Source organism: Onychomys torridus, chromosome 5, assembly GCF_903995425.1.
Source record: "Onychomys torridus chromosome 5, mOncTor1.1, whole genome shotgun sequence".
In the NCBI taxonomy this organism is placed as follows: domain Eukaryota; kingdom Metazoa; phylum Chordata; class Mammalia; order Rodentia; family Cricetidae; genus Onychomys; species Onychomys torridus.
Window position 1 is genome coordinate 113,331,665 of NC_050447.1, and position 27,472 is coordinate 113,359,136.

The window sequence follows — 27,472 nt, forward strand, 5'->3', positions numbered from 1 at the left end:
GAATGGACATCTAAACAAATGTTAGGAATAAAAACAAATGATAGCACACCTCAGTGTTAAACATTTAAAATGGCTTGAAAGTTAAAGAAATAATACAGTATTGCTGTTTAGACCCTTAAAATTATTAACTCAATTCTTAGCTCCCCTCACCTTTTTGAAAAATTTCTCTAATAGAGAGAATGAAGAGTCAAACTTGGGACCTGAACTATGCCTGATTGTATCTGTCCTCAAATTCTGCTACTGGAAATTGGTGGCTTCACCAGGAGAAAAGTCATCTCCATAACCAGCTCAGAATAAAACCCCACACATATACCCCATGCTTCTTAACAAGGTCATTGGAACCATTTAATGAAGAAAAACTGTTAAACTACATTGTTCTTAACCAAAGGTTAATTTGAAAGTTATCTGAAATATATGAATTTATCATATTAATCAAAAGAAAAGTCCAGTGGGTAAAATTTTATGAGCTTCTCTATCAAAGAGCTAGTGTGATTACAACAACAAAAATGAAGGGAGATTGTTGGAATCCTGTTCCACACTGGCAAGGCATCTTTTTGCACACACCTTTTGTAGGACAGCATCATTGTACCCATCTTGCAAATGGTCCATAGTAGAGGCTTAGTGGTGCCCTCCATGAAATCTCAGTCAAGGTCCCCTTTCCATCAAACGTTTCTCTCAAATGAATTCTTAGGTCCCTGTTTCAAAGCACCTTCTGCTGTCCTGGCTGTTCCCTCAGTCTGTACTCTAACATGTCTGAAGCTGAGCATACCCATTGAGTGCCCATCTTCCAACAATGAACCATGCTTGTTTGCTGGTTTGGTTTGTTTGCTGTTTTTATTTTAATCTACTCCTAAATGACTGAGTGGTCATTTGGTACTTGACACTACTGTCTAATATTACAGTTTTGATTGATACTGGGATTTTTTTTCAACCTTCACAATTTGCTATGGAGGTGTTTCCTTGTCACTGAAAAAAAAAAAAAAAGTCAGGGGTAGTTATCCCAAAGTTCTTACATAGCTATAATGTTAATGTAGTGAAAAGTAAAAAGTGAACGTATTTTCATGTAGGGGATATTTCTCCTTGAACCTCATCCTGCAGTACCAACGTTGATTCTGATAATCTTTATAATAATTCAATAGAATAAAAGGCAATCCTACTGTGAACAGTCAATGCCCATGCTCCCAGTACAGAAGCATGATCTGGGCTTTTAGGACGAATCCACTCTCCTTTCTCTCTTCCCACTTTACCTACCCAAGAAGACAGCATCTGTCCAGTGCAGATGCTCCAGGGGAAGCTGAGGCTGCCTTCAGTGTTTCTATTGTACTCATTTCTTTCTGTCCTCCTCTTCTCTGGGATCACTTCTAGCTTCACCCTCCACATCTCTTCCAGCACTCTCCCCTCCAGAGTGCATTTGAACAGCAGTATAACCTACCACTTACTATCTGTACAGTTCCTCCAACTCTTGGCTGCCTACACACATGCATGTGCCACACACCCTGTGTGTGCCAGAGTTGTCTGCTTAGAAACCCTGAAAACAGGAAGATCAATAATCCCTACAACATTCTTGACAAATAAAGAACACAAGACTAAGCACACCTTTACCTGCAACAGGAGTTGAAATGGATGGATGGATGGACAGATGGACAGATAGATAATAGATAGATAGTTAGATAGATAGATAGATAGATAGATAGATAGATAGATAGATAGATTGACTGATTGATTGATTGCTAGAAGGTGCTTATTAGATACTTGTTAAGCAAGTAAATGGGATCGTGGAAGAGTGTATGAATAAGATCCTTTGGGTTGATGACAGTAGGTTGATTATAACTACATAGACAGAGAGGTAAGGTAGACAGACAGTGACAGCAGACTCTAAACACAAAGTAATATGTGTTCACCAAAGGTCAGCTTACCACGGAAAGGCTTTCATGGAAATACAGCCCCACATCATAAAAGTTGCCACCATGGCGAACTGGACGTGTTCTTGTCTTCAGCTGCTCAGTTTGACACCATTGTGAGACAGGGCTTCCCAGCTGATTGAGCAGAGACACTCTGAGAAGGTAGGAGCCTTGGGGAACCTTGTCCTTGAGGCCCCTGATACATCTGATCTGTATTTGTAGGCAAGGCAACCGAGACTGCTTACCCTACATAAAAGGCACAATTCTTGAGTTACACAGGAACTGGGTAAAACCAAGCAATTAGCAACAATGGGCTTTTCAGAGGGCAAAGAAGGGAGACAATTATTTTTACTCAACCTGTAATCGTCAGGTATTAGCAATGATAACAAACAAGGCCCCACAATGTATAATTAAGAGGTCAAAAAGCAAACTCCCCGATGATGGGAAGGAAAGTTTAGCTAGTGTTTAAGCATGGTATGTTAATAAGCTGTGACATCAGAAACCATTCATCTATTATAGTAAGATGGAATTAGCAGGAATCCCACACTTGTGAAAACCACACTGCATGCCCCCTAAGATATTAGAGAATGGGAAACCCTAGCAGCAAGCTTCACTCACAGCATGAGAAAGGTAACAATCCTAAGCAATACTAACCACAGATAATAATGCCACATTGATAAATGAACTGCAAAGCATGTCAGACTCACATCTCATCTGATCCATCATACTCTCAATATGTCAGTTTGCCCCACAAGCTTCCAATGAAAGGCCCTCCCATAACAAGAAAGGGGGGAAAATCAAGGGTGAGTCTTAGCCCATGGAGTGTAACTGAGCCAGTAGTGAACCTTTTAGGGAACATTTGAATTTCATTGCTAGTTCACAGTTTACTGAAGCAGGCCATTTCCATGTCCCATAATTGCCAAGAAGTTTATACAAATTAATGATTTTAATGAACTATTATTTCAGACTAGGTAAACACTAAAGCAGGATTGTTGAGAATTAAGATGACATTACATTTTATTTCTAGACTCACAAGTTCCTGAACAATTCAACCTTGGAGAACTCACTGGGACTTTGTGCTTCAATCACAAATAATATCATTTTTAAGAGCGTGTTACTGTTCCATTCAGGGTGGTGGTACTGCTGGGTTAATCTACAGTCAACAGGAGGTACTTCCTAATCCTGCCTAGAATTTATTGAGATAATGTATATTTCCATAGATAGCATGCTTCTAGAATTGAGTAAACAAGAAAAGTTGTTCAATTTCTTTTGTTTTCCCATTCAAATCATACTTAAAAACTAATCAGAATAACAATTATTTTTGGTTTAATTAGAAAATCTTAATTAACAACAAAGACTTAACCTTAATATTTTGGTTTCCAAAAATATTTTAAAAATTAACACCATCTGAATAAATAAGACAATCTTTTTAGACCTCAAGGCAGGATTACCGATGCAGGCAGACAGAGTTATTAAACACATTCTAAATTAAACGCCTCTATGAATTTTATACTGAAATATATTGTGATAGTTTTGCATGCCAAATGTGACATTTTGTGTTTTAGATTCATCTTCTGTTGTAATTTTGGAAATGTCATACAAACAAAGATTTTGTCATTTGCCGATGGAATTACTCTGCATGGTCGCCTAGCCGTCTCTGTGCCGGCTCTTGTGGTTGTTTCAAGTTAGCAAGCCATAAAGAATCTTTATCTCTCCGAAACACAGCAATTTGGAAGATAATCGAATGGTGACCAGGGGGCAGAAATGCCAGGCTGAGGAATTATGCCACAGTCTCTCTTGCATTTACCACCTCTGTCAAGTACATGTCAGGCAGAGTAGGAGAAGGGGGATGCAGATTCGTCAAATCTCAAGCCTGTCATTGGCATGGTGGCAGGTACCACGTACAGCTGTGAATTGAATCTGGTCATACTAGTACCCTGTGGTGAAGAATACCACAGATGTTTACATGTACAGCTTTTGGCCTGTGGTTTAGCGTAAATTAGCATCATAAACATTTAGTAAGACCTGCTTTCTCTGAAGAACCCCTTAGAAGGAAAAGGGCAGGTAAGGACAGTCACACAACCGATGTCATCATCTGATATTTTGCATCAGGAGAAGCCAGTCAAGAGTGCTCACCTTGCAGCCAGTGCCTTCTGCTCTTTGGGATGCTTTAGTTGCTTCTGGAAATGAGCGCTGCTCCAGGACACTGCCCTTTGTGTAAGGATTCCCACCTGCAGTGCACAGCTGACTTGGAGCAGCAGGTAGGAGAAGGAATTCAAAGAAAGAGAAGCTGTTGAAAGGGGACAGGAGGAAAAGCTCTGCCTCTAGATCCACAATACAGTCTGATGTTCTCCTTAAGTATTTTCTTGGAGTAAATAGGAATTATAAATGCCGCATTGCAGGTGTTGCACTTGGTTCAAGCAGTGTCTCTGAAATACAGTCCCATAAAATATATGACATGCTATATAAGCTACTGAGCTCCCAGCAATGAAAGTGTCAGTTGTTTCAGAAGTAACCAAGAAGTCAAATGCAGTTGTCTTCCCTTATCTCAAAGAAATGGGCTCCAGGACTCCCTGTGAATGCCAGAATCCAAAGAGGTTGATGTCCCTTATACAATATGCTATAGTATATACATAAAATATATGCACATGTACCATATTTTTTCAATATTTATTTTGTTTTAATTGTGTGTACACATGCATACACATGCATATGCCTGCCTGTGACTGCAGACTCTCTTGGATCAGAAGAGGGCATCAGATCCCCTGGAGCTAGAGCTACAGGTAACTAAGTCACACCAAGTAGGTGCTGGGAAGCGAACTCTGGTACTGTGCAAGCCCTCTCAAGCCCCAGAATGTCTTTCCAACCCCACTTCTTATTTACCATATACTTAAATAATCTCTAGATCACTGGTTCTCAATCTTCCTAATGCTGCAACCCTTTAATATATTTCCTCATATTGTTGTGGGACCCCAACCATAAAATTATTTCCACTGCTTCTTTGCAACTGTAATTTTGCTACTGTTATGAATCATAATGTAAATATCTGTGTTTTCTGATGGTCTTAGGTGACCCCTTTGAAAGGGTCATTTTGACACCAGGGAGTCATGACCTACAGGTTGAGAACCACTGCTTTAGATAGTTTATTAATAGGACATTTAATGAGTGTAAAATTATATAAATAGCTGCTATACCACATTGTCTCTATAGTATACCAATAAGAGTGAACAGACATACTCAAAATGGCTGAAGCCATCATACAGCTAACCACATTTTTCATCTATTAGCATTTGATTGCATAGATGCAGAAACCTCAGATATGGAGGGCCATCTATATTTGATAAGATTTCTTGTCATTTAATGTTTTGCTACCCATTCTTCTTTGATCCAACAAATTGTTCATGAAACCTTGAGAAAAGCATTCATTGAAAATAGATGCTTAGCTGATATGACACAAACATTTTCTGTCTTTAACACAAGGGCTGGAGATCAAGATCTATTTCTCTTCTTAAAATGCTCTCTGGGTACTTGCCCTCTTATTAATATGTACTCAATTTATGCAAGACTATTCTTTATTGTTGACTTTTTTGTTTGTTTGCTTCTCAAGTTCTGACATCATCTGCCTGCCTTCCCAAATGCATTTGAATTAAGAAGGATCTTATCTCCTACTTCTCCTGACTTAAGCTTAATTCTATCAGCAGGGCCATCTGTGACAATGACTGTACCCCCACCAGAGGAATAGCCTTTTGGGGTCTCACTGCTGATTCAGTCTCTGTGATACAAATTATCTCCCTTAATGTGGTTAGAGCTACATTGACACAGGGGTTCATTAGGACACCCATTTGCTGGCAATCCAATTTCAAATTAAATACACTTTGTTGTAAATTTTATTACTTTTAAACTACTGTATCTATTGTCTTTAATGGCCCTATTATACAGTTATGAAGGTAAACAGATTTCATTAGTAAACATCAAACATCCCATGTTAACCACAGTGAAATGGTTCTTTCTTTGTTTCTGTGGTAAGAATTGCAAGGCATTCAGAAATATCCCCAAATTTTAATCTGAATAATTACATACTATATTCAATACTATCATCTAAAAGAAACAAGCAAAATAAATAAATAGAAGAAAATATGGTCCCTGATAATAAGCCCACCCCCCACCTCCAATTAACAGTTTTCTAAAAATATTTTCTGAAAGTTAAAAAAGAAGAAGCAGGTACCCAGAGACATTGTTGACTTAAGCTCCTGTAAAGCAATTGTGGTCAAGGTCAGAAGCCAGGAGCAGGTGTGAGATCCTGTCTGCCTTGAGTCCTGTGGTGGTTTAAATGAAAATGGCCCCCATAGGCTCATAGGGAGTGGGCACTCCTGGGTGGTGTGGCCTTATTAGAGGAAGTGTGGCACTGGGGATGGTCTTTGGGTTTCAGAAACCCAAGCCAGGCCCAATGGCACTCTCTCTTCCTGCTGCCTCTGGATCCATATATAGAACACTCAGCTCCTTCTCTAGCACCATGTCTGCCTGCATACTGCCATGCTTCCTGCCATGATGATAACAGACTAAATCTCTGAAATGGTAAACCAGCCTCGATCAAAATAAAACCTTAAGACAAGTCCTAAGGTGGACCATCATTCTTATCTTTTTCTCTGATGAAGCATTATTAACTTTATGATGGAAGCACAACCATCCTCTGTATACCTGGGAGGGCAGATTCTAAGACACTCCCCTCCCAGATGCTGAGACCCAGAGATGCTCAAGAGCTTTATTTACAATGCTGTGCCATTTGCATAGAGCCTACCTATACAAGATCCCTTATAGGTGAAGTTATTTCTACCTGACTTACAATATTGAATATAATGCATTTTTTATTTAAATAGCTCTGTACTGTGTTGTTTAGAGATGTGACAAGGGGAGACAAACAGCTCTATGTCTTCCTTATATTCATTGGGTTTATTTATTTTTAACAAATACTTCCTTTTTATTATGAGTTATTTCATTTTAAATTTTGTGTGTGTGTGTGTGTGTGTACACGCATGTGCGCACGTGCTTGTGTATAGAAATGGGTATGTATATGGGAGTGCAGTATCCCCAGAGCCCAGAAGAGGGTATAAGATTACCTAAATCTTGAGTTACAGGTGATTTTGAACCACCCAATGTGGTTCAATAATGGGGACTAAACCTAAGCCTTCTCTGCAAGAGCAGTATTTGCTCTTTACTACTGAGACATCTTTCCAGCTCCTACAAATAATTTCTATCTAAGGCTGGTTGAATCTATAAATATGTGCACATTGCAGTTACAAAATTCTAGTTGTGTATGTACTCAGCTGTGTATTATCAAAACTTTCCCACCTACCTACAGACTATATATAACCTCTGCAAAATACATGCTTCTACTCTTTATAACTAGACAGTTAAATTATTCATTTTTAATACAAAGTGAAACTGATGCTATCCATATTATTTTCTAACTTCTATTTTCTACTTTGTACACTATATGCATATTTTTGCTACAACTAGATTTTTAGGCATTTCTGGTGTTTAATTCTGTCTACCACAATTTATTTAAATTGTCCCTTATTGTTGGCTATTTATGTTAGTTCCTATTTTTGTTGTTAGCCTGGAATTAGCTATCTCACATGTAAAGTCTTATAGACTTCCCTGGCAATTTCCATAGGACAAAGTCCTATCATTAGAAACACTGGGCGCATAAGGGATGCTATTCCATTCTCCACTGGTCTTTAGTTGAGCATAGAAATGACACCTTAGTGATATATAATCCTAACTGCACAGCCAGTGTCTCAGACACTACGTAATCTTCACAGGGGACAGGACCCACTCTGGTGGTTACCCTATTTGCACTGCAGACGGAACACAAGATAAGGGAAGTCGTAATTAAAGAAAGTGTAACAGTCTTCTCTGCATCACCACTACTGACCTTTTTAACCAGATAACTCTTTGATGTGGAGGCTGCTCAATGCACTGCTGGGCTCTTTAGTGGAATCCTGTCCTCTGCCCACTGAATACTCCTAGACAACCTAGCTAATGCCAGTTTCCATAATCAACATGTTACTAGATGTTGCCAAATGTTCCCTGGGGATGACATTGACCCTTGCTGAGAACCACTAATGTTCTCAGTCTGATGCAGCATTGAGTGTTCAGCATGCTCAGAGAAACTTTCTCAGACATTCTCTATTTTTCACCTCAATCAACCCCCAGGGTTCCCAACAGGGTGTTATAATTAATGCCTGCCCCACTGACGGGCAACTGATGCTGAAGTGTGCTGACAGCCTTGTGAAAAGACACACAAGCAGGCAAATGCTATGAGACTATCCTAGCTGATTGCTGACTCCTACCACATGCTTGCTCTGACTACAGTGTGGTAAAGTGACTGCTTGTGCCCACATCTTGGAGGTTCCTATACTGGCCCAAAAATCTGAATATTTTCTGAGAGATCAGTCAAACATGGCTCTCAGCTACACCAGCAAGGCTCCTACCATCCAACATCTTAGAGATGAAGAATAGTGATCTATCCCATGATGATATGAGGACATAGTTCCCCAAATCCTGACCCTCTAGTTGAATCAACCTAGAGGTCCCTATCACCTGCAATCCATCCATACTTAATTCATAGGAACACACACACATACACACACACACACACACACACACACACACACACACACACACACACATGCACTACAAGGTACAAACTCTAGATATTAAGGAACATACTTTTCAAATGGTTTTCCCTTCTTTAAACATGACACGGGGATGTTCTGGCTGAGTCCTTTTCTTTCAAATTTTGAGTCCTATGTGGAAGAAGAGAGAAATAAAAGCAAGGTTTATAAAAATCTATTTAGCACACAATTGAAGTATTTATGGAGCAGCTGGGCTCTCTCTAAGAACAGACTATGCCAATCCTCCAAAGTTATGATTCTCTAAGACAAGTAAGACAATGAATTCTACCTAGGGTAGCTGCATTTTCATAAAACCTGATTTTCCTCACTCACATAATTGCTGCCTAGGAAGATACAGGGAGTAATGGACAGCATAGCCAAAAGAAGACAAACACTGATGGGTACTAGCAGAGATTCCCTTGTCTGTTTCTACTCCTTACTAACTGAACTCCAACCCCAACCCCATCATCCTCAGACATCCTTCACTCCTTCTTTCTCTCTCCTTCTCACACCTTGCATTGTCTCTGAACATATTGTCACATGGTTTCACAACATATATATGGACATATGACTAATGGTGTAGAATACTAGAGACATTACAGTACTTGACTTATGTGCTTCATCATCCAACCCAGCCTGTTTGGGAAGCAAAAGGGAAACAATTACACTAGACCAATAATCCTCACTTGACCCTGTGAACACAAGGACATACAGAAGGCCTATTAATATCTGTGCAGATATAATAATAGTAATTCACATGGGCATACTCTATGAGGCAGAGGGAGAGCTAGACACAGGTGAGTTGTTGGCTAGGATCACAGGTTCATGCGCCTGTGAAATCCAGATGTTGCGTGCTCTTTCATGAAGTCTGGAAACGAGTGCCCATGGCTCTGCACCTATCACACTAAACTTCTGGTTCCATTCTTTGATTTTCCTTCTTTTAGTTTCTTTAATCCACTGGTTTATTATGACTCTCAATACATATTAATTACATGTGTTATTTCAAATTTTTTTTCTTGTAAGTAGTATATCTCTGTCACTTGGTTTCTCATCCTGCTTCCTGCTGGTGAGTCTAAGGAGCCTGAGATATCCTCATCTGATGGTCCTTTTGGCCTTTTCAGTTGGTAGTAGAGGCTCCTTGGCTTTGGGAGTCTTCTGTGGGATTTATTGACAATGTATTCCTTTGGCAGAGGTGAAAAGAAACATCTAGTGTCGAAGAGGGAAGACCTTCCTAACCTTGGACTTCCATGACAGGAGATGTGATGTGCTTAACTTTCTAGAAATCTAGTAATGTTTGATTGAGAGGACATGGACAGCCCTTCAGCCCTTCAGTGTGTCTTTGCTCTAAACAAGCAGTACTCCTGGGTTTTTTTCTGATACTTCTGTGGTCCTGAGCCACAGTCTTCATTGATTTCTGTGTTGCTTGCTGTCTGAGAGGATGCGAGTGTCACAACCTTCAAGGCTTAACTTGTTTTGTTTGACTACCTCTAGTTTATCTCTGTCTCATCAATTTGTCTACCAGAAGCAACAAGAATCTACCAGACAGCTCAAACCAGCCTCTGGTTTAGACCCTCACTGTTACCACTGCCTGTTTGCTAGGTACATTTTCCATTTTCCTCAGAAAAGTAGGCAGCTGGCTGCCAATCTCTCTGACACACCCTCAGAAGGATTTTATTTCCTCCATTCTACAGTGAAATTGTGTTCAGCTACCCCCACTTGGAAGGCTTCACCCCACTTGGGGAAGACCACTAGGCTTCTTGTCACATTCTTCTTGAGGTAATTCAGGTCTCCACTCATGTCATCCTCAAAGTTCACTGTGCATCTTCAGAGGGATAGAGGACTTGGGTTTTGTGATAATGGTTTCCTCGTGTTAGATCCAACATCCAATTAGAGTCATTGCCCACAGTCCAAGCATGGTGAAGTCTAAGACCCCAGGATTGCCTGAGACCAGAGACTTCAGGGACTCATATACACAGCTTTTTACCTATACTCCTGCCGCATTGGAGATGATCTAAAGATGGTATAAGTCCAATGACATGTATGCATGCAAAAGTCATCTCAGAACCCTTTATTTCATATAATTACTAAAAATGTTAACAAGAATCAGAAGGGTCCACAAACATCCATTTAAAAAGATAAGAAATTCAGAAGTCTATAAATTGCTAGTAAAGAGAAGAGATTTTTTCTGGATCTTACATAAGCATATATATATATATATATATATATATATATATATATACAGCAAATCATCTGTACATTAAAATTCCACATATCACATTTGTAAATTCTCAGTAACAAAATTAAATTATTAAATATTAAAATGGCCTTAGAATTCACTGTCAAATCTTCAATGTCTTCAAATAATATAAATATTTACATGAGTTATGTCACCATTTTACATGAAATGTTTTCTATGGTCATAAAACATTTTAATATTTTTCCTAAAGAATTATGCATATTTAAGTATATACTTACCACTAACGTTGACATAGTAAACCTTTATATATTAATCATGCATACATATTATTCTTGCACATGCCAAATTTATGTATGTGTGGTATAATTAATAACTCTACTCTGGTTATTGAAATGAATGCCATTGAATTAAATTTAAAGTTAAAGTTTTAAGTAATGAGAAATAGCAAAATATCATTCTTTAATTTTTTTTACTTTTTTGAGATTATAATATAATTACATTTTTTCCACTTCCCTTTCCTCCTTCCACAACTTCTCATATACTCTTCCTTGCTTGCTTTCAAAGTCATGGCCTCTTTTTCATTAATTTCTGTTACATACACACTGCTACCTGTATGTATGTTTGCAGGATTGATATTGGTATTAGATAAGCAATTTGTGTGCTCTTCCTGGATAAAACTATTCCTCCCATTCTCGAATTCCTTAGTTGCCTGTACTTTCTTTGTGTAGGACTGAAGCTTCCTGGGCTTTGCCCACCCACATTAGCATGCTTATCAAATTCATCCTTGTTCCACTATGTTTAGGCAGGCATGTTGGAGAGACTTTATATGAGTGTAGCTTCTGACATTCTGAGGAGACATAATCTCATAGTAAATTATCTGTTCCTCTGGCTCTTACAATCTTTCAAGAGAAGAATGGATAAAAGAAAAATGTGGTACATTTACACAGTGGAGTATTACTCAGCTGCTAAAAAAAAAATGACAACATGAAATTTGCAGGCAAATGGATGGAATTAGAAAAATCGTCCTAATTGATGTAACCCAGATCCACAAAGATAATATGGTATGCATTTACTTTTATGTGAATAGTAGATCTAGAGGAAAGGACGAGGTAGGAAAGATGTAGATCTCCCTAGAAGGAAGAAACAGAATAGTTTTATGGTGGATGGGGACTGGGCAGGGGTTGAATGGGAGGATCAAGCGAAGAAGGAAGGGGAGACAGACTCGAAGGAAGAAATGTGGGGAAAGAAATAGAACTAAGGGGCATCTGAGGGTTAGTATGGAAACCTAGTGCAGAGAAACTTCCTAAAATATATGAAGATGATCCTAATGAAGTCTCCAAATAATGGGGGAGACGGAGTTCCAAATGACCATGTCTTGTACCCAAATGAAACTTGTAATACCAGGACTAGGTTATATCCAGTTGAGTTGTTGGCAAAAAGGATCTCATGGAAATCCTCAAACAACCCAGACTATTGCCAAGACAATAGGTTGCTCTCCACAAACTGACAGCAAGGCCCCATTGCTGAACACACTATGCAACTCATTGAACACAGAGATGTTGAGCTGGTGCCTACATAGAGTCTTCACCTCTACATTCCATTGTCTTTGGTTCAGGAACATACTCTGCATGCTATCAAAAAAGAAATGTATACACCAAATCAGCCACAAAACCTTTATCTACAATGATGTACTATTTGCAAAATATACTAGGGCAATGGTGGTACAAATATTGTGAGAGTAACCAACCAATACCTGATCTGACTTAAGGCTCACTTCATGAGATGGAACCCACATCTGATATTCCTTAGGTGACTAAGAACCAGAGACTAGACAGCTCAGAAAGCTAGGGTTAAACCAAATAAATACTGGTCTTTAAAATACAGTGATAAAATTACTCCTAGGTAACTTGAGACCCAAGCACATTTCCAAGTGTTTTACCTACCCCACAATGTAAACATAGTCTACTAACATGCAAAATCAGCCATGCACAGGTGATACCAAGGTCTGCATCCAGCATTAGAAATAGATGGGATGCTGTAGAACATGGCTGCAGTGATCTCCAAGGGCCTGTGTGACTGAACACAGTGAAATAAATTTGGGGGGTAAATTTACCAGGCAACCTGGTATAAGCAGAGTCCAGAGATGCCATTTTCAAGAGAATGTCTTTCAAGTAAGTTTACCATTTCAAACCCTGAACCTATGGGTTGAGGTCTGTATACTTCCTGAGAGCCCCTCACAGATCCTTCCTGTTGCCCCTATGTAAAGTACTCAGCTCCTTTGTAATAGTGATATTCTCTTCAGAAACCACACTTTATTGGCTGGGGAGATAGATTGGTGGGTAGAGTGCTTGCTAAGAAGGCATGATGGCCTGACTTTCGATTCCTAGCACCTCCACTGCCTTAGTTAGGGTTTCTATTGCTGTGACAAAACACCATGATCAAAAATCAAACTGGGAGAGGAAAGGGTGTATTTGACATACACTTCAGCAATGCTGTTCATCAGTGAAGGACGTCAGGATAGGAACTCAAACAGGGCAGGATCCCAGAAGCAAGACCTAATGCAGAGGCCATGGAGGGGAGCTGCTTACTGGCTTGCTTCCCCTAGGTTGCTCAGCCTGTTTTTATGGAACCCAGGACCATCAGTCCAGGGATGGCACCACTCACCATTGGCTAGGCCCTCTGGTGTAAGCAGAATCCAGAGACTCTGATCACTAATTGAGAAAATGCCTTACAGCTAGATCTCATGGAGGCATTTCCTCAGCTGAGGCTCCTTTGGCTCTGATGACTCTATCTTGTGTCAAGTTGAGATACAAAATTACCCAGTGCATCCACAAAAAGCCAGACATAGTACTCTATGCCTTAATCCCAGTGCTGGAGGTGCAGAGACAGAGGATGTCTGGGACTTGTTAGTCAGCTCTTATAGCATTGAGCTCCAGGTTCATCGAGAAACCTTATCTCAAAAAATAATGTGGAGAGTAATTGAGGAAAATACTCAAACTTTGGCCTCCATATGATACCCCCCCACACACACATACCCACCCCATATACATAGGTACCCAAATACATCTCATACAAAAAAGAAAGACAATGTAAAATTAGCAACAATGTTTTTGTAGCCTAAATTTTATAACAATTTGTCAGACCAAGCTACAGAGGTCTTCTTCTGCTCTGCTTCTTGCTCCTAATTTGAACTATAAACTTGACTAGGAATAGGTAGAAATAATGACATTATTGTAAAGATGAACTGCCTTGCAAGTTCCTCATCCAAATTAATTAGCCCATCACTCAGCATCAACTTAGCATCCCCTGAAGTCTCAGGGCAAGGACAAATTATAGATAAATTATTTTCTAGAATTTAATGCAAATGACCAAACAAGCCCCCATCTCCATCTGAAACCTAAAGACCACAGTCTTTACTATCAATCATACCAGAATTCTAGTCTTCTGAGTTACCTCCAGAATTATTCATTAAGCTTAAATCACATCCATCTTTAGCTTTTCTATCTTGCGTCTCTAAATTTTTCAGATTTCATGCACAAACTACTTATAAAGCTTTTGAATTGTTTTTAGGAATACTCACAGCAACAATTCCACATTTGGTGCCATATTTCTTGGCCAGTCAGACTTTCTGTCACTGTGGCAACTCAGAATAAGCACAATAAGGAGGAGTATTTACTTTGGCATACAGTCTCAGGGGTTTCTGTTTATGACAGGGATAGTGTGTCAGCCCAGAGCAGCTCATTTCATAGCATCCAGGAAGCAGAGAGAGAGAATGCTTGCTCTGGCTTTATCTGGCATTTTCTTCTTCCCTCTTAGATCCCAGCCTATGGGATGGTGCTTCTCCTTTTAAAGGTGGGTCTTGTTCTCTTAGTCAGTCTTCTCTGGAAATGCCATCACAGCTATGCCCAGTGATGTGATTTACTTACCTCCAGGCATTCTCAATCCAACCAATTTGAGAAGAAATATTAATTACTAGATATAGGATTTGTGCTATATAATTAACAGCCCTAAAAAATGATTTAGATTGAACAATTAACCTTAGATAGTCTCAATATTGTTTTTAATATGTGATAGAAAGAAGAAACAAATTAAGCATATACACAAATCCTTCATTGGGGACTTACATCATGACAGGAATTACCTGACACATAGTATCTATGATCCTACTTCCTAGTATTGATTTTTACTAGCCTTTACTTTAAAAAAAATGGCAAAAAATAACAGCATCAAAACTCTAAATTATTTAACTAAAATATAAAGAAATGTTATACATAAGTTCATACCATGCAAGTTATCTTTAGTTTGCCTTTTCATTCATAGTTAGGGTTTCTATTGTTGTGAAGAGACACCATGACCCTGGAAACTCTTATAAAGAAAAACATTTAATTGGGTGGCTTATATTTCAGAGGCTTAGTACATTATCATCATGGTGCGACATGGTGGCACGCAGGAAGATATGGTGCTGGAGCTGAGAGTTCTTATATTTTGAGCAAAAGGCAACAGGAAGTGGTCTGTCTCATTGGGCGTGACTTCAGCATATATGAGACCTTAAAGCCTGCCTCCACCATGACACACTTCCTCCAACAAGAACACACCTACTTCAACAAGGCCACACTTCCTAATAGTGCCACTCCCTTTGGGGGCCATTTTCTTTCAAACCATCACACATGCCATACTATCCTTCCCTTGGAGCTAATGAAGATCACATCCCAGAATGAAGAAAGGATATTTTCATCAGTCACTTTTGCACAATATAATACAAGCACAAAATACCTTGTGCTTATAAAGAAAGATTTGGTTTAAATCACAGTTTTGGAGTTCTAAAGGCCAACACCTCTTCAGCTGTTGACAAGACTTCTATTAGCTGTATTACAGGTCACAGAAGTGGGAAAGGGCAACATCCACATGCAGAAATGTTCACAACAGTAGGGCAGATTGGCTTTCTAACAATCCACTCTTACAGTACTACCCTATTCCCAAGAAAGCCACAACTCTAGTGGATAACCCTAGATCCAATCCTAATCTACCCCTGTGATGGTACCCTATGTTCTAATTGCCTCTTAACCAGTTTCCTATCTCAGAGGCTTCACCACTACCCAGAATCTGGAGACCCAGCATCCTTTGCATGAACCTTTGGGATTTCAGTTAAACAACACCCTAATTACAGCAGTGATCTATCAGTACATACAGGAATAGGCAAAAAGATATAGATCAAGAAAATACATAATTGTAATGTGATTCTCAGAAATGTATAATCAGATACAAAAATAAAAACTTGAGGTGGCACTGAGAGGTGTGAAACCTAAGGATTGATGAGAACATTATATAATAAGCTCATGAAACTGCACTCCTGACAGATTCCCCGAATTTGTTGAATCTTTAAGCTATTTTTAAATAACTGCTTTATGGGACATACCTTAAAGCACAAAAAGAAAAAATATGTTTCTAATGTTAAACATAAAGTCACGCTTTCTGCCTTTCAACTAAATAATGTAACTACCAATGACCTCATGCCATCCGAACTGTTTCTCCATATATCCTGTGTTTTTTTTTTTTTATAGAAACAGTATCAGGGAAAACAAAATGAAATATTCAAAGATGAATAACTGCTTCCAGGAGGAAGCAGTGGTCAAATGTGTCTATAGGATGTCTGCGGCACAGCTAATCCAGTCAGTATGTCAGGCCAGCTTGCTGGACAGAAAAACAGCTGCAGTGTATGCTTCTGATCGGGTACCACTAGATAAACATGTGGTAAAGGATATTTAAGGGCAAATTGGTGAAGTTGGAGCACAAACTGAATACTACATAAAATGATTATGAATTTTATTAACTATGTTGATGTTTTTTGGGTTGGGTTCTCATACATAAGGAAGTCTAAGCTTTTGGATTTACTCTGCATGCTTTTTATAAAACTAACAGCCATTCATGAGCTCCCCCTCTTCTGGAAATACCCAGAAGTTTCTTATTAAGCAGCTACAGGGACCTCCTCCAAGGCCAGCAGTAGAACAAGTTAGGGGAAATGGGAACCAGGCAGAGAAATATAAATATTTTATTTTCAACTTAACCTTTGGGAATATATTTTTTAAAGTAAGGTAGAGTATTTGGGCACGGAACATTCAGTCAGGGAGTCACATATCTTTACATCGCAATCCTCACCCTGCAGTTCAGTATCTTTCCTCCAGTCACGCTTTGTTTTGTTTCTTCCTGTACATTTCTGTAATGTGGCTATGCTGCATCAACTCTCTCTTCTAAATTCCACTCCCCACCCCAAGAAGGAAAAACCTGTAGCTTAGAACCTATGTGTGCCTTTCGAATACTGTATACATTTGTTCCCATTTCATTTTTGTTTGAGATAGGGTCACTCACTGTAGCCAGAGATATCTTCTGCCTCAGTTCCGCAAGCTGGGATTGCAAGCATGCATCACTATGCTCTCTCTAGACTATTTTTCTAAACTTCATTTCATTAAAATTTCATCAAAAGAAGAATTAAACACCAGGATTTTGAACATAGGTTTTGCAAACATATTTTGTTGATAGATGCTATCTTCTTTCAAAGTGAATGGAAAACTAGACAGAGGGGGAAAAGCCATCACAGAGGTCACCAAGAGACTGTAACAAAGTCCCACCACCCTAGCAAAGCTGCTACAGCTGCAGAGTCCTACAGAGTAATGCAATGGATAGAGCCACCACTAGTCATTTCCTTGCATAACTAGGAAAAGATGTCAAAGATTTAGGATTTCAGGTTCTTTACAAAAAGTATCCATACCTTATTTTTCACGTAGGATATGATTTTAACTGAAAATTCTAAAATATGAATTATTCACTGCATTCCACAAACTTCTTATGTTCAGGTCACAAATGATCAATGTTGGTTATGCAAATTTCAGCTTAGGGGTAGTAAAGGGATAACAACGATATACATTTTAAAAAGATCTTTTATAGGTTATTTCCACTAAAAGAGGTAAAAAAAAAAAATAAGGAAAATGTTTGAGGTAGCTTTATTGACATTTACTAATTTTTGCTCCAAGAACAGCATATACATGGGAATTTTCAAACATACAGGTTATTAACTTTTGGCACTATGTAAACTCATGATATGTAAGTTATTCATTTTAAGAAAGAATTAGTATTTCTATTCTAATAATGAATGTGGATCTTTGTTAGGGATGAGCAAATTCATAGCCCACCTTATGTATATAAACTATTGAAAAGTTAACTATACAACAAGAATCATCAAGAAGTTTCATGTGTGGGGAACTTCTCTTGCAATAATAGAACCATAAGTACAAGTATCAACAGAGGAATCAACATACACTATTCCAAATAACACATAAACATGCTTTAGAAATTATGTCAAAGAGCCAAGTAAAACCCCAGGGCAGTTGTTCTCAACCTGTGGGTTGCGACCCCCATTGTGGGTCAAACAACCCTTTCACAGAAGTCACATACCAGATATCCTGTATAACAGACATTCATGTCATGATTCCTAACAGCAGCAAAATTACAGTTATAAAGTAGCAACAAAAATAATTTCATGGTTGGGGGATCACCACCTTGAGGAACTGGGTTAAATGGATATAGCATTAGGATGGTGGAGAACCACTGCCATAGATGGATCCTCTGGCATCTGAACCCAATAGATAAGAATCTCTTTAGGAAATAGTGACGTTACACCTATCTCCACCACTAAATCATTCAATGCTCTAATTCCATATAAAATTATTTTCATCTTAGGTACTTAATAAATGGTTCTTCTTTGGTATTAATCTAACACATATGCAAGTACATATTATGTAGGGAATAAGTCTTTGTTTATAAGAAAATTACGACTGAAGCCGAGCCACAAAAATATATTTGAGTAATGGTATAGTATGGTACAGGATTAAATGCCAAATTGGTAGGAGTTGGTAGGAATTTCCTTACTAATACAGATACTGGGCTATTATATAGCTTAATAGCTAATACTTTTAATATTCCATCATAATCTATTAGACTTGTTATACAGTATAATATGATATGGGTTATATCCCCTTTACTGACTAGAATACTGATGTCTAAGAAATGAGGTGAACTGCCTGAGGGGGCATATGTCACAACAGCTATTGCCATTCTTTTTGGTTACCCCTAAAATTTGATGGTGAGACTCTATTGCCAAAGACACCCAGTACTTAGGTCACAACACAAGGAAAAATTAAGCTGGTACTGGCCTCAAAGCTCATCCCTACTGGCTAGCTTTCATGATGCTGAAAGGTACTGTGTATGCTATGGGAAGAGAAAAGCAATCATCAATCTTACTCATCTGAGAAACCTGTGAGCTATAACAGCAACCAGCCTGGCAGGGTATGCCTGTTGACACAATCATAGAAATAATGTTAAAGGCAGAACAAGGCACTTTCTGACTGTATTTGGAGCCTACTCTACAAGACAGAACTCATGTTGGTGGCATGGCATGACATTGGAGTCAAGAACCCATGACTAGATAGGTCATAGGGTCTGGGGGAGAACCTACTACTATTATTCTGCTAAATGAGTGTAGGATTAAACTGACTATTACTGACTTTATTCTTTAGACTCTTAGGTTAGTGCACCTCTCAATCTTCATCAGAGAAGCTTCTTTTTGCTGTAGATAACAACACAGAAACCCAAACCTGGTGTGCATGAAGAGAATAAGAGATTGCTGAGTATTTAGCCCTAAATGGGTTGTGTATGTCACACTCCCTTGGAATCAAATGAGCAAAAAGGCAGCAGAAATATTGGAAGAGTCAGAGGTGTGGAGGACTGCAACAAAATAGTGTTTTCTGGGTACAACAAGGCAGTTGTACATATGAGTTCAGCCATTGTAATAGCATATACAATATTAAGCCAGAAAAAAATCCTAAATGGAGGGGGAAAGTGATCACACAGTCCCACACATCGCTGAGGAGTTATTGACAATAGGTGGCCACTAGAAGAAAGTAATTTTTCTTTAAGAACATGGTCCCTGAGAGGCTATCCAGGTTCCAGTAAACCCTCACCCATGCGTTTACCAGCAATGTTGAGTTGACTCCATGGGTTTAACAAAACAACATAGGAAGTTGGCAGGGCATATTGAGAATACCAGTTCCACAAAACAAGCACTGCTGGCCATGAAGGAAAAGGTGGGCCCATATGAGCAGGTGATGACTTCATCCCACTCTTCTCATTAAGAGAGAGATCATACGAAAATTCAATAAAGAAACCACACTGCAATAGCACTATAGATCACAAGACCTTAATAAATATCTACATTCTGCTAAACATTCCATTCAACAGCTCTGGAGCAAACACCCTTCTCAGCAGCCCAAGAGATGTTCCTAAAGACAGCATCTTTAAAACCACAATGCAAGTCTTAGCAACTACAAAAGAATCAGAACAACTCTCATACCCCATCATGTTACAGGGGAATAAAATGAGAAATCAATAGCAAGGAAAATATCAAACCACATAAATGCTTGGGAGCTGAATAAAACATTCGTAAACAGTAGGCTCTTGAAGAAACTAGAGAGGAACTATAAAAATTCCCAGAAGAAAATACAGTGATCGGAGTATTTGAGTGTTAAACAACAAAGACAAGTGTAAGATGAAGGTTTAAGGCTGTCAGTGCTTACATGAAAAAACAAATCAGAAAAATCTCAGATAATTAACTTAATCCTGTACCTAATGGTCTTAGAAAAGTAAGAAGAAGCAAAACTCAAAACCAGTAGACGAAGCGCAAACAAGGAGGACTGGGGCAAAAATTGGTGAAAAGGAGAATAGAAGAACAATACAAAGAATCAATGGAACAATAGATGATTCTAGAAAACAAAAAACAAAAACAAAATAGACCTAGCCTTTCTTTGCTAAGCTAACCAAAAGAGGAAAGATATGAAACAATGGAATTAAATATAAACCTCCCAAGAAAGCAAAGGCCAGGGTGGGACAGAAAACCTGCTGGATTCCATCACACTTTCAAAGAACAAACATCGGTGCTCTTGGAGTTGTTCCACAAACAGGGAGGAGGCAAATACTAGGAAGCACAGTCTACAGTACCAGCAATATCCTGATGCCCAAGTCAAACTAAGACACAACAACTAAAATTCGAGACCAATTTCTCTGGTTAGCACAGATGTAGAATTCCCAACTAAGAACTGGTAAACAGAACTGAACAACACACTTAAAAGATCACAAACAATTACCAAGTTGATTTTATTCTAGGAATGCAAAGGTAATTTGACAGATGCCAATCAAGAAATTTCACACAGCACTTAAGCTCAGGGGTAGAAATTACAGGGTCATTGGAAATGGATGCACAAAAGACCTTGATAAGCCTCATTTTCTTCATGAATCACTGAAGAAACTAGGAATGCAGGAGGCACACCTCAGCATACATAATACCAGCTGTACATAACACAATTAGAGCAGCACTACACTGAATGGGGAGAGTGAAAGTATTTCCCTCAAAATCAGGGAGACTTGGTGCCTGAGAGCAGCTACTCTTAAAATATTACAGTGTGTGACACTCTGACTAGGTATGAAGGCAAGAGGAAGAAAGAAGTCAACAGACTCCTTTTTGAAGATAGCATGATCCTTCAAGTGTGCTACAAACTTGGGGCTAGAAAGATGGCTCATCAATCAAGAGTGCTTGCTGTTTTTTCAGAAGATGAGAGTTCAAATCCCAGCACCCACATCAGACAACTCACAACTCCCTGTAACTCCAACTCCAGGGGATCCAATGGCCTCTTCTGGTCTCCATAGGTACATCACACATATACACAGGCACACATAAATAAAAATAAAGTAATTTTTCAACCAAATAAATAAATAAACCCTCTAAAAACTATTAAATGTGATAAACACTGTCAGCAATGAGACAGAACAAGCAGTCAAAGACCAAATATCAGTAGCTTTTCCACTACCAACAACTAAGATATGGAGAAAGAAATCAGGAAAACAATCCCATTCACAGTAAATTAAAAAAAAAAAAATGTTTAGTGGTAAATCTAAGCAAGGAGATGAACAACCTTTGCAATTAAAGCTTTAAGAGCTGAGGAAAGAGATTAAAGACTTAGAACATGGAGGTAGAACATCTCATATTCTGGGACTTAGAAAATTAATAATGAAGTCAGCTACATTTCTGAAAGCCACCTACCTAGAGAATCGACTCAAGAACTTTAAAATTCATATGGAAGTCCAAAAGCCCTGGCATACCCACAGAAATCCTAAGCAGAAAGAGCAATGCTGCAGATACTTCATCTGCAATCACATTAGAGATGTGGCAATGTGAGCATCATGGCACTGAAGAGCAGAATGGAGGACCCACAACGCTGCATGAGCAAGACTGGTAATGGCCCCAGTTGTTTGATTGTTATGGGAAGTCAGAATTGCTACGTATGCTGAAAGAAAAAATAAAATGTCATCGTCAGAGATAAGGAAGGAAGAACAAGACAAGAAAGGTGAGCACACTCCACAAAAGCAAACTCAAAACTATGTACTGGGGGCAGAGAACATATTAGGTTGGATATTTTTTTTTTGCCTAAGTACACTTTTTGAGGAGACCCTCCCTCCCCTACTAAGCTTTGTACTCAAAAGGCTGAGTTGCCACACCCTCAACTTCTGAGACATGTGATCCAAAATGAGAAAACCAGGAAATTCTCAAGTTGGTTCTCAAAGAGGACTTCAGGTATAGACCATCTGAGCCATGATATTAACCAGACAGAAGCACACGCCTTTGAAATAGGAGTCCAAAAAAATTAATCATGTATGAATTTTAATAACCTAAAAATATTTGTTATTCACTCCTCTAGGAATTCAGTATCTGTCTGTTTGGCAGGACACTCACTGGGTGCTGAAAAATTTAGAATATAAACTCAAAATAAACAGATGAAATGTGGTCCCAAGGAGGTTCTTCATGGTTGTGTTTGGGCTCTCTCTTGGCTTCAAGGTGGGGAGTCATGGATGCAGGGGTCATGCGTTGATAAGGAAATAACCTTGTCGATATGGGGCAGCCATTTCTAGACTCTGATGCTTTAGCCTTGTGTCTCTACTTCCTTTTCACCTCCATCGAAGGTCTCCATGCCTAGTTCTCTGTTTTCACCATTAATTTCATAAAAGTAAAACATCTGCCAAGCTTCTGCGTGGTGTGGGCTCCAGAAAGCCAACAAATTACTTTTCGTTTCTGTCTCATGACTACTGTGTGCCCAGACATTGAACAACTTTTCTTCCCCTAGTTGCTAAAAGAAAAACTACCCTAACACAATTTAATCACGTTTATTTGAGCAATAAAAAACATTCTAAAACCAGGCACTATTCCAGACTGCAGATGCTTCAGGCTGGGTTCATCTCATGAGCAGAATGATTGAACATTACATACAGAGATCACCTAACTGGTGATATCTGGCATTTGCCGTGGTGGAAACTAATTTGACGGCCTTCTATATGGGATTGGTTGAAATGACAGTGATTTTGATAGGCTGAGGTGACAGCCATCACAGTTGGCGAAAGTGGGTAGCTTAGCTACAAGTGTAGACTCTGTTTACAACCTGCTTGCACACCAAACCAGGCTGTACTTCACTAGGTATGGGAGGCCCTTTGCACTAACTTACTGAGCAGATATGGAAGATGGTTTAGGCTAATTTATTCTGAAGCAGTAATATAATTATAAATAGCCAATAATGGATTTGCTGGGTGTAGTCTGCTATGGTATCATCTGTCACATTTCTTTAAGCTTCTTTGGTAGAGCATGTACCTAATCTATATTGGGATGTATTAACAACAAAACTGGCATACTAACTGTACTTAACACATTCCTTTAGTTCTAATTCCTCGATGTGATAAACCCATTTGATCTAGAACCACAGGATCATAGAATATCTGTGTTTATAGTCTTTTGAAGATTTAATTGAACTTGATGACCATCTTTTGAGACAACATGTGCTGGTTAGTTTTAAATGTCAGCTTGACACAACCTTAATGAGAGTCTCATGGGTAATTGTCTAGTGTTGCAGGCTTTCTTAGACTGCCATTCCCAAATCATGACATGGAGACTTATTATTAATTATGAATGTTCAGCCTTAGCTTAGGCTTGTTTCTAGATAGCTTTTTTTTTTTTTAACTTAAATTAACCCATTTCTATTCATCTATGTGCTTCACCAAGGTCTGTTTACCTCATCTATGTATGTCCATTCTGCTTTTCTTCTTCTTCTGTGTCTGGCTGGCCCCTGGCTGACTGACCCCCAACTGGCTGGCTGGCTCCCCTTTTCTCTCCACCCACCAGCCCCACCTATCCCTCCTCTGCCTAGCTATTGATCATTTATTCAGCTTTATATCTTTACATAGCTAAACAAATGCAGCATAAACAAATGCAACACATCTTTACATAGTTTGTTGGAGCCCATTTAGGCTTTACCCAGCAGGTCTGCAAAGAGAGGATGATTGGACCATGGGCCTGAGTACCAGTTGTCCGAAATGGTCTGCACTTGGCTGTGCTGGAGGGAGGCCTTTTGCCCCACCCCTTGGCACTCCTTTAAAAACCCTAGAGGGGGGCTGGAGAGATGGCCCAGAGGTTAAGAGCGCCCACTGCTCTTCCAAAGGTCCTGAGTTCAATTCCTAGCAACCACATGGTGGCTCACAACCATCTGTAATGAGATCTGGTGCCCTCTTCTGTACATAATAAATAAATAAATAAATATTTTAAAACCCTAGGGCAGAGACAGTCAGGGCCTGATGGATTAGGATCCAGTCCCTCTTGAGACTATCCTGTATTTTCTATCTGTTTCACTCCCCTCTATACTTCTAACTAATATTTCCTGCTGCTTCTACTCAAGCGTACTCTGGGAAAATGTGGGGACAAGATGCCCCCCCACAATAGTTAAACAATTATTCTTCAACACAAATGCAACACATCTTTACATAGCTAAACAAATACTCTATTCCACAATAGTTTAGAATAGGTTGGCCTGTGAGAATGAGATCAACCTTTGAGGAATTTTCTTGGCTAGGTCAGCCAAGATGGGAAGACCCATCCTGGGTATGGGTAGGACTATTTCATGAGCTAGGCTAAATGAAAGGAGGAGAGTCAGCTGAGCAATGAAGTATGTGTGCGTACCTACTCTGCTCTTGACTATGGATGTGACCAGCCACTTCAAGTCCCTGGGCCTTGACTTCTCAGCTATGATGTAACCAGGTACTGTGAATTAAATAAATCCTATCTCCCATAAGGTTTATTTTGTTTTGTTTTGGTTTTTTTTTTTTTTTTTTTTTTTTTGCTATTGGAAATGAAACTAGGACAATACATTAACATTCATCAGGTTCTCTGCTGCATAAATCTTTTTTGGCTAAACTGCTAAAGTTTTCAGTGGGCAGTTTTGAATTTATCAAACATCCTATTGTTCTGCTACATCTCAAAGTGAATTTATTTCTTGGGGGTAGATATGTATCTCCTCACTTGCTTCTTTAGGATTCTCTGAGATTAGGTCTATCGATTCATTGTGTGGTTTGAATTGCTACTTGGGGGACCTTAGGCAAATGACTTATCACCACTATCATTGAAGTTGCTTTTCTAACTGTGAGGGGACATTTATCCATATTATAGCATGGGAAATGAATCCATTAAGATATAAAGTACTTAAGTAGCTTGTAACACTTGGTAAATAATAAATATACATGCTTAATTTAATTATGTATCATTATCATCACCTATAATTCCCTGCTAAGATTGGTGGTAGAGTTTTGGAGTTGTTGTTTTTAATAGCAATGTTATAAATTACTCTGTGTATTTATTTTCACCCACTAACATAAGGGAAGTAAAGAAAAAAATCATGAATGAATGAATGAGCAAAGCTTTTCCAACTAGCTGAAGTACTTTAGTACTATATCATCACCACACTAGGATACTTGTCAGTGGTAGGCTATGTTTATTTAGAGTTTGAGAAATGATAAACTGCTTGGGAAACAGACTTCCATGGCAACTACATGCATCTACAGCCTCAAATTTAAAAGACAAAATTTCATCCCTCTATGAAATTCATATTTTCTTAAGCAACAGTTGTTCCCACAACTGTTTGTCAGACTATCAGCTATTCACTCAGAGGAGTTGGGATATTTTACTTTCCAGACTAACCATTGTCACATGCTTATACTGATCTAAAACTCCTTAAAGCCTTTACTTGGGTTATTTCTTTATTTTGTTTTGATTCAAACCACTCTGTCATCAACCCTACTTACAGATTAAAGAGAAATCAGCTTCCCCCATGCCACACAACAAAATTAGAGCAAACAGAATCCAAATTCTCTAAGTCCCCAGAGTCAGTAGGCTCTCCTGCATGTGACACCTCAAACATCTAACAGCTCCACCTGAGCAACAAGTGAGTAAGACCGGAACAGAAGGTGTAATTGTGAAATATAGCAAAATAAAAACAACTTAATTTAATATAGCTCTTCAAATTACCTTAAACACTTCAAAATGGCTCACCATACTTGTCTTTCACATCATTATGCGGAAATGCAGGTCCCATTCTCGATGCTGTACAAACAAAGGCACCGAGGCACCGAGCCACCGAGAAGTCAAACTCTTGACCAAGATCACACAATTAGAACAAGATGTAGTAGATTCCCAGGCAAGAACACTATTTTATAACTTGGTGAATTATTTTCTTATGCTTTTATCATGTGGCAAAGAGCTCTTCTGTCTTGCTTGTAATTTTTAAGACAATCAATTAAACTGTCTTCAGTTGTTTAACCTAAGGATAAAACAAAAGCTGATACCCATGTGCTTTTCTGAATCCTCATGAGGGGTAAAATTTTGAGAGTCATCTTCTAAATAGAAGCTCCTTTCCCATGGAAAGCAAGCCTGAGACATCCCTGCCTTTCCAGGTGGTACAGTGAGATTGGAGAAGAATGGACTGATACACTCATCCAAGAAAATAGACCACACAAGAACTAACATTAATTTATGCGGATATATGCTTCATTTAAAATGATCTCTGAGCCTTGGAAAAGGGAGTGTGATGTCTCATTTAAGGCTGAGAATTCTGAATTAAAAGGCAGAAGTGCTGAATGACAACAAAGAAACTGTGATTCGACAGGGCAGTTGAACATGTGAGCTTACATCCATTGTGACAGCACACACAAGACCCGTGCAAGATCAAGCCAGATAAAATCCCAGCGTGGTAATGGAGGCAGACACAAAGTCCCATCCCTAGCTGAAGAGCTACTGGCAGTTGAGAGTTTCCAGGGGAGAGTTTTCTTTAAGGGTTGGACCACTGGTAGCAGGATCACTCTTAAGTGAGTGCACACACGGTCAGGAATATATGGGTAGCACCAACTGGACTTGATGTATCTATGAAATAAAGAAGGAGGAAGAAGACACAAGTATTGGGGGTAGGAAAGGGGGATAGATATGGGAGGAGCTGCAGGGAAGGAGAGTTAATAGCATCAAAATGTATTGCATAAAATTCTCCAGGAACTAATAAAAATATATTTCTGAAAAATTAGCTGAAGCTGGCAAGATGGCTCAGCAGGTAAAGGAAGCAAGCCTAGGGACCAGGTCCGATCCCAGGAACCTATATGCTAGCAGAATAACAGCAATGCCAGAGGCTGCCCAACATCCAAGGGTTCTCCATATCCACATGTGTACTGTGGTCGTTACTGCACACACACACACACACACACACACACACACACACACACACACACACACACTA

At 39.0% G+C, this 27,472-nt stretch overlaps 1 protein-coding gene across 1 annotated transcript in view; it reads right to left on the reverse strand.

Moving 5' to 3' along the window:
• Window positions 1–27,472, reverse strand: part of Ofcc1 (orofacial cleft 1 candidate 1) — a gene marked incomplete at its 5' end in the record, with an annotated part of 292,441 nt that overhangs the window by 203,840 nt on the left and 61,129 nt on the right. The window contains 3 exons of the mRNA XM_036186980.1: window positions 1,917–2,147; window positions 4,038–4,157; window positions 8,633–8,710. Coding sequence (XP_036042873.1) covers window positions 1,917–2,147; window positions 4,038–4,157; window positions 8,633–8,710 — 429 coding nt within the window. The remainder of the gene's footprint in view (window positions 1–1,916; window positions 2,148–4,037; window positions 4,158–8,632; window positions 8,711–27,472) is intronic.